Source organism: Opisthocomus hoazin, chromosome 18 (genome assembly GCF_030867145.1).
Source record: "Opisthocomus hoazin isolate bOpiHoa1 chromosome 18, bOpiHoa1.hap1, whole genome shotgun sequence".
In the NCBI taxonomy this organism is placed as follows: domain Eukaryota; kingdom Metazoa; phylum Chordata; class Aves; order Opisthocomiformes; family Opisthocomidae; genus Opisthocomus; species Opisthocomus hoazin.
Genome location: NC_134431.1, coordinates 12,910,230 through 12,918,492, shown reverse-complemented (window position 1 = coordinate 12,918,492; position 8,263 = coordinate 12,910,230). Strand labels below are relative to the sequence as shown.

At 42.7% G+C, this 8,263-nt stretch overlaps 1 protein-coding gene across 1 annotated transcript; it reads right to left on the bottom strand.

Moving 5' to 3' along the window:
- Nucleotides 1-768: 768 nt before the first annotated feature.
- Nucleotides 769-6,432, bottom strand: FAM210B (family with sequence similarity 210 member B). The gene is made up of 3 exons (XM_075439002.1): nucleotides 6,248-6,432; nucleotides 2,851-3,023; nucleotides 769-1,416 (listed from the first exon to the last, which is right to left on the bottom strand). The coding sequence occupies exons 1-3, from the start codon at nucleotides 6,389-6,391 to the stop codon at nucleotides 1,200-1,202; spliced, it is 534 nt and encodes a 177-aa protein (XP_075295117.1). The 5' UTR covers nucleotides 6,392-6,432; the 3' UTR covers nucleotides 769-1,199.
- Nucleotides 6,433-8,263: the final 1,831 nt, after the last annotated feature.

Sequence of the window (8,263 nt, the reverse complement as noted above, 5' to 3'; positions counted from 1 at the left end):
AAGCACAGTCCTAAGCCTGAAACCTAGGTTTACCTTGGAATGTTATGCTGACTACCTAGTTTTAGGATCTAGTCTGGAGATTAACTGAAAGGTGGTATGTGAATATATGCATGTGCAACTACATTCTACTAGGAATAGAGTCCAAATAAGGAACTGAAAAGCACCTCTAATTGGTACATTCAACAGTCTGTCAGACAAAAGCACAGGAATTGCCCTTGAGAAGCTATGAATTGCAATGTCTGGACTTCAGGTGAAGATCTGAGTTCCACCCACAGCAGCAGAAAGCTGCTAGGGTTAGTTTCAGATAAAAATGTGTCTCCAGTACAAAGCCAGTACATTAAAACCCCACAGATACCTTGCCGCTGATGTGATGATCTTTGGAATATGTTCACATAGGAGGTAATTCTGGTTACACTGATTTCAGTAGACTCAGGATTCCTTCTGAGTCTATAGGCATACAAAATAATAACAACATAGACTTTAGTAAGGACAGTTCCTAGCCTATAAATAAAGCATATTTTCAAACAATAAAATCTTGAAACATGGAACCACCACAAAGGAGCTGCAGTTTCAGAACAGTGCATCACATATCCTGGCTAAAACAATTATGACTGTGCAATAATTAAGCATATGGGTACTCCCACTTAAGTTAGTTCAGCACGTGTGGTATATTGCAAGACTGGGGTCATAATATATGCCCTTTATAACAAAAAGCCCACATCCAACTATCACCTCAGATTCCAATATATACACTTACCAAAAGAGCTATTCATATAGTAGGGTATTGTTTATTCCACAGACTATTAGGAAGAAACTCTCACTCTGTTTCCCAGTAATAAACTAATGCTGCCACTCTCTTGACAAGAAAAAGAAATTACGGCCCAAAAATCTAGACTATAAAGACCCAGAACTGTGTGTTCTAAAGAGACTTCTCATTGTCAAGCATTTATACTACCACTTGCAGTGGAAACCAGACACCATTTTAACAGGTTTTTTCTAAAGAAGAGGTGGCAAAAGGGAAAGAAGATAAGGACAGCACTTTTCACAGTGTAACATTTACCTGAAAGAACAAGTAAGAAATGCAAGAGGTGGTCAGCATTAACATGAACCCAAATAAGTCTTTTAAAGAAATTTAGCAATCTGAAAACTACATGGATATAGAGCATTTAAAAACCAGAGTAAAAACCAGTACGAAATCATCATGGATTTGGGGCAGGAGGCTTGAAGAAACCAATCTTCCGGCAGTATCGGACAATAAATGGCACAGAAACTATAGTAATGCTGATTCGTACTGGAGCAAACAATTTGTGAATAGCATATGCCAACACAAATGTGCTTGTACCAGCGGCCATTTTACATTGTAACGATGATTCACTGAAACCAAGTTTGAAGAGGACTGCAGTCATATCCACACCACTGGGGAAAAAGAAAACAAAATGTTTTTAGTTTAATTTAAGGTTGCATGCTAAAGAATATAATAGGGAATTTAACATGGCATACTTCCAACTCTGGAATTTATGTTTAAATTAAGACATTGTTAAGTAATAAAAACAATTAATTATTTCAGCAGTAACAGCTCGAATTAATTCTGTAGCAACAACACACGCAATATTTTCAGATGCACATTTTTTTTCTTAAATTGACAGGCTCCCTGTGAAGTCAAATACGCTCTTAGTTTTACAACTGTATAGCTGCAGCATGTGCATGGAAAATACTCAGCCCTAATCTATTTCTCTACTTCTGAATTTTAAAAAAGTTATAAATTTGTGAATTTGTGTTGAAAAGTAGTCTTTCCAAAATTGTCAATAAAGTCTATTCAGTGTCTTGATGAAATTTATCACATAAAGATCAGCCCAAACCAAATACGGTACCTGTTGTTAGGCTTAGTGTTCTAACAGAGGAGTACAAAGCTGTTAAAATCACAAGTATCTTATCTAAAATCTAGCAAGTGAAAGAAGTATTATGGATCTCAAATAAGCGTTACCCACCAAATCCATTAATATTTTAATTATCTATAGACATAGCAGCTTTCATCAAGGTTCCTATATTTGGAGCAATTTTCCAGAAGAGGTTGTTATTGAAACTTTCCCCCCTTCACTTGCCATTATAGTATCTTGTAACTGGGAGTTAAATCACACCTGAAGAAAAAAAATGTTGTCACCCTGTGCCACGATGTAGTAAATGAGAGAAATCAGGCATTCACATATACCCACTGAAGTCAAGAGTAAGTGGCAAGGAATGTTTTGAGAAACAACGTGTTTCCCTGTTTGCTCAGTGGAAACACCTCATGCTCAACAGACATATCTGTAACTGACGCATTCCCCCCAGAAGCCACATGCACAATTTCCCACCTGACTCCCATATGGTTATCTAGTATTTTCTTTTTTAATCTAATCCTGTTCTAGTGGCTGTTGCCTTCCACAGTTTCAACTGCAGAAACCGAGTTCAACAACCAGACAAACAAATTTATCTCTAAGCTCCAGCACTTTTGTATGGCTCTATCTGTACAGACCATACTACTGTTTGAGAACAGAAGACATCTCTGCAGAACAAAAATAAATTCTCTCATATGGCTAGTTACTCTGGTGACATCTCTATTCTGTTGTTTTCACCTGCCCACCACGGTCTATGAATCTATGCAAAAACACCATATACATCCATCTTCTTTCACGCCTGATGGAAGATTAGATCCATTTATGGATCCATGTATACTCGAAATTCAGAAGATTACTGTGTATAGATCAAACTGGCATTGAGTACATGACTCCTTCCAGAAATAAGCACAAAGGTAAGATATTTTTCTTAGCTAAACCATTACCTAGAGGCTTCAGACAACTGTACAAACCTCACCTTGACACAGCCAGGTAGAAGATTCCCAGAGATACCAATGAAATTCCAACATGGAATGAAACCCCTACAGCACCATATTCTTTAAAAACTTGTTTCAGTTGCTGGGATTTGTTGAGTTTCTTGGTTTCACCACTGGAATCCATGGCTGCCTTTTCGGGGGATACACCTGCATCCTAAAAAGAAAACAATTAAAAGTATTTATTAGCATTAAGCACAATATCATATTCTAGTCAGTTCAACCAATCTGAAATAACAAAAGCAGCGACTTGCACACAGGGCTGTCCAGAATGCTCTGGGAAAGCTAGTAACACACTTCTGTTCTTTCATATCAGGACAGCAAATGCCTGTGGCAGAGCCCATGCAAGCTCCCTTTTCTGAACTATTCATATCAAAGGAATGCACCGAGCTTGATGCAAGCTCTTACACAATGCAAGTTTCATAATTAAAAAGAGTTATTAAAGTCCCAAGTCTTCCATTTGATCCAAACGTGTGCCAAGGCACACCCACACAGTTGCTTGAGAGCGGAGACTGAGGTGCCAGGGAGATCTTTGCTTACACCCACTGCTCAGCTTTGTACAGTGAATTCTTGTAACATAGCTTTTTGTTCAAGGACTAAGCAGCTGATGGCACTGTAAACCTACATGATACCAGACTGATGCTGGCTTACTGACAGCTTACCAACAGAAGAGGTCCAACATTTAAGTTCCTATAAATCACGCTCTGTAGACCAGCTGAAAAAATGAAGAACTGGAACTGCTACTGTTGACAGCAACAAGCAATACTGTTGCCACCGTGTAGACCACAGCTACACAGACATGCTAGTGCCCGTGTAAATAGCCTAACTTCACTGAAAATATCTGTCATAGTAAAACTTCTTGATAGCTTTTTATCTGGGTAAATATAAACCGCAGAACTTCATACTGCAGTATACCCCAAAGCAATCTGATAGTGCAATCCTAGCAAAGGGCATACATGCTACTAGTAATAAGACAGCCCTTGGATACCTCCATAGAAGAAATGGCAGATAAAAATGTTTCCACAAAGACTTCAGGATTCTTCTCTAATTAGTGAGCGGTTGTCAGGAGAGGTTAGAAGAGTCTTTTCTTTTCAGCTGAATTCAGCAGTAGTCTTGACAATATGACAGCCAGACTAAAGGCCACTGCTGCCCACAGGACAGGTACAGCTAGCAAGTGCCTGGCACCACTTTGTCCTACTGTAGATTGGTTTCAAGGCACGCAAATTAGGAGAAAAATATTTTTGATTAGTCCTTGGACTTGGTGAGACTGTAAATTAGGATACAAGACAGGCTCCTCTTACAACACTCATGGTAGGATGAGCTCGCTTTAATCAGTGATTTTAACCATCCCAACCAGACCACCCCCTCAAAACCCAAAAAAACCTGTTTGCTGCCGTTTTTCTCTTTTTCAATTGTAATTTGTGTTACTTTGTATTTCATTCTGACAGGAAATCACGCTGATCCATAAATCTGTATTTGGGGAATTGTGTAGCTCAACTTATTCTGATTCTCATATTTTTAAAATTTTCAAACATAATGGATGTTAGATTTTGAATAGAAAAAGAAACTTGACTAAGAAAGAAAAATGTCCAATAGAAAAAGAAATCTTTTATTGCTCAAAGCAAGCAGTTTTAATACTAGAGGGTAAACGAGGAAAAATGTTCAAATATCTACTTTTTGAAGCAAGCTCATTAAGCAAAAAAAATGGATTCATAGTTAGATAATCTAATCACCTTCAGCCACTGGAGGCAATTAGATTGCATACATGTCTGCACTACATGGCTGCTACCTCACCATGTCTCAGAATTCATTCTCTTATTCTTCAGTTTTACTATAGGAACAGGGGCGTGAGGGGAGAGGAGGGACGAATGCTGTTTGAATTCCCAGTCTATAAAATTTAAATACTGAGTTATTGAATGTAACTAGTTGAATAAACCGAACAAAATGGTCTGATAATACCTTCTGCCAAAAGCTGTCCTAACAATTCAATCAACATCACATGCTTAGTCAAGAATACTCATTTATTCAACAGTGTGATTTTCTTACAAGCCAAGCATGGTTTGAATGGTATTTTAAGATTTAATAGCTTACAGTGAATTTTTCATCCTAACAAAGACGATCATTGTCTATTTAAGGAGCCAAACATGAATATTTTCTTCAGACAGCTGCCATAAAAACAGGAGCTGACAATATACAGATATACATAAGCCTCAGAGGAACTCTAGGTCTTACAGCCATGCTTGCAAAATGGATCATAAGGACTGAAAAATAGCTTGTTCTCATCATCCAAGTACATTTCAACTCACTTATGCTCTCAGGCTCACATGCCAGGTAATTTCTGAACGGTATCAAAACAACATGTTAAAGAAGTACCATTTGAACAGATACTACCTAAACTACTCCGTATGGTCATGTCCTGAATAACATACAGCTTAGGAAAGAAAGCCACCTCTTGTCCATATAATTTTGCCACAATACTTCTGCTAGAAAGCTAATTTTACTCCCATTGTTTAGACAAAGATTGAGCTTCTGGGTGAAGTAAGGCATGAAAACAAACCTGAAACATCATGTTAGGCTTTGTAATGAGGCTACAGAAATTAACCTGGAAATTAAGCTGTTGAAATTCAACTGTAAATGAGGCTTTGTATGGAAATCTCACAACCTCAGCACAAGCAGGTGTAAGCAGGTCCCTGTCTCCTGCAGAAGCCCAACATAAACATGAGGTAATAATCTGCCGCAAGTTACAGTTATGCGTACAGCCTTCATTTGCTTTTCTGAGCCTATCGAAATTTAGAAAAAAAAACCCCAATGAATGGTACAAATTAATACAAATTTTTCCTTTTCATCTCCAACAAATGAACCGAATGTTGACAGCACGGTGAAACACATAACGAACCGGGTGTGTGTCTGCGTTTTCCCCCTCAGCTCCGGCAAAGGCGCGGAGGCAGGCCCAGGACCTCTCCCTGCAGGCCCACCCGCTGCCATTTTCGGGGGCTGAAACCCGCAGCACTCGTAGCAAACCCTTTCAGCCTCCGCCAGAAGGAACACCCGGGCTTCTCTGTGTCTGCGTGAATTGCTGAAAACAGCTTTTTTTTTTTGTTATTCTTCATGACTCACCTGAAGTGCTCAAACTCTGCGGCCCTCAGGGAATAACACCCCCCTCACCACCGAGGCGGTGCAGGCCAGCTCAACCCTCACTCTTGAAAACACCGCTAAAAGCACCTCCAGGTAAAGAAAACACCTCCAGGCCGGGCCAACTCCTGCTTTAACCAAAGTTACGATCCGCCCCCCGCTCCCCGAGACATCTCCCTGCAGAGCCGGGCCCTGAGGCCGGGCTGCCCCCTCACGCAGCGCAGCCCCTCACGACTCCGGCCCACCTACCTTGGCGGAGGTGCCGGCGGCTGCTCGCCGCGCTACCGGGCACAGCGGCGGGCGGAGGCCAGCCCGGGCGAGGCGGGGATCGCAGCTCAAAGCGCGGGGGACGGCGGGCAGCCGCAGCGGGCCCAGGCGCACCAGGCGGTACATAGCAACGGCGCAGCCCCGGCAATGCGCGCCGAGCGGGGCGGGCGACCAGACCCGACGAGCCGAACGCCCGCCCGGCGGCGGACGCCTTCCTGCTTAAAGGGGCAGCGTCCCTTAAAAGAGACGCTGCCCCTTTAAGCAGGAAGACGCCCGCCGCCGGGCGGGCTGGCGGTTGCAGGTATCGCTCACCGCTGAGGGGGCGCGAGCGGTTCGCGCTGTTGTTCTGAGGGAAAAAAGTCTCTAAGCGCGGCGTGTTGCTGCTTGGGACGGTGTAAAGTAGCCCCCTGCCTTGTCTTGGCTGGGTGAAACCCCTGCAGCGCTCTTCTGGAGGGAGCTGCAGGAGCGTGGCCGCAGCAGCTTTTCGGTGTGGCCTTCCAGGTAGCTCGCTGAGGGGGGGAGAATTCGCTTTTCAGTCCCCTCGGCGGTGTTTAGGCTTGTCAGCGTCGAGGGGAGGTGATGCTTGTCGCCTTTCGGAGTGCTCCCCAGGGGAGGCGGTTAATGTGTCATCGCCGCTGCAGTTCTGATGCGTGAGCTCGCAGTGCAGGCAATTTATTTAATCACTGACTTCATCCCTCGAAGAGCTCTGGTAATTTCCAAGACTGCATGGTACAGGGCAGAGTGTGAACACAGAGCTTTTCCAGTCGCAAAGGGTTCGTAGCATCTCCGTGACCAGAAGAAGCCTTCCAACAAACACTGCGAAGATCTCGCATTTACAGCCTTATTTCTGTGTTAAAACCACGACAGGAAAAGTAGAAAATAAAAATACTATTGAAGTAGAACATCACTGTGGGAGAATTGTGGGTGCTAAGGGGGGGATATTCCTGGCAGGTGACTCCCAGTGCCCTGGGGAACTCTATTTCAACCAGTTGGGCTTTGGTTGATGGGGAAGATCCGTCCACATTGGGTAATTTTCAGGATCAAGGCTTAACCGTGGTGATTTCCAGACCTTTTGTGGTCTTTCAACTGTTTGATGTTAATGCTACTGAGCACGGTTTAATATCTGCAAATTGACTGTTACCCTGCACAATGCCGAGGCTTTCTGTAACTGCCATCGCTGCAGCTTTCTGAAATGGTGGCTCCTTGCCATGGCAGACAAGGCTGCTCGCTGCGGGGTGAGGGTAAATATTGCAGAACTGTATTAATGTACTGAAACAATGCATCTAAATGCTAAGCTCCGGCAATAAAATACTTCTACTTTCCTAATCGCTAAACCTTTCCTCTTCAGGAACGGTGCTGTTTTTACAGTGGTGTAAGCATACAGGGCTGAGTACAATAGGAGAACTGTGTCACATAAATGGGCAGTTTTCCCTCCGGAAGAGCTTGCAGTTTAGGAGCACAAGCTGGAACCGCACCGGACAACACTGAATTGTACCATGCTGAAACAGCATGGTGGGTGGCTCTTGTTAAGTGCAATGGAGCACAGAACAGATGGGTTTCAAGGAGTATCTTGGAGGAAGAGAGGGAGAGAGCTTTGCATGCATTAGAATAGAGTCTGTTCTGGGCATAACAAACAGCACTGCCAGTTCTAGGGTTTTACACTTCCTTTAGTTCTTGCTTCATAAATCTGGTCTCTCTATGAATGCTTTGTGGAAGGGTAGTTTCTCAGACCACAATTTCACATATTTATATGTTTATTACTGCTCCAGAGCAGTAATAATGTGTCTTCTGTGACTATTCTTACAGCAGCACCACCTGAGTAGACAGGTCATATTAACAAGGCAATTCTCTAATCATAGCACACTAAAATTTTGTCATTTTTTTCCTGAATTATAAAAATCCAAGGAGTTAATTCTGGTCTCGCTCTCTAAAGGAGATGTTAGTCAAGTTCCACTGGCATGGACCACTACCGCTCTGCATTTGTCTTGCAGACCCATT

Bases quoted from the DNA above. Each gene is read 5' to 3' on its own strand.
- FAM210B (XM_075439002.1), bottom strand. From the start codon at position 6,391: ATGTACCGCCTGGTGCGCCTGGGCCCGCTGCGGCTGCCCGCCGTCCCC. The intron at 3,024-6,247 runs GTAGGTGGGCCG...TTTTCTTTTTAG, and splicing joins CCGCCGGCACCTCCGCCAAG to GATGCAGGTGTATCCCCCGA. The intron at 1,417-2,850 runs GTGAGGTTTGTA...CTTTTTCCCCAG, and splicing joins TTCTACCTGGCTGTGTCAAG to TGGTGTGGATATGACTGCAG.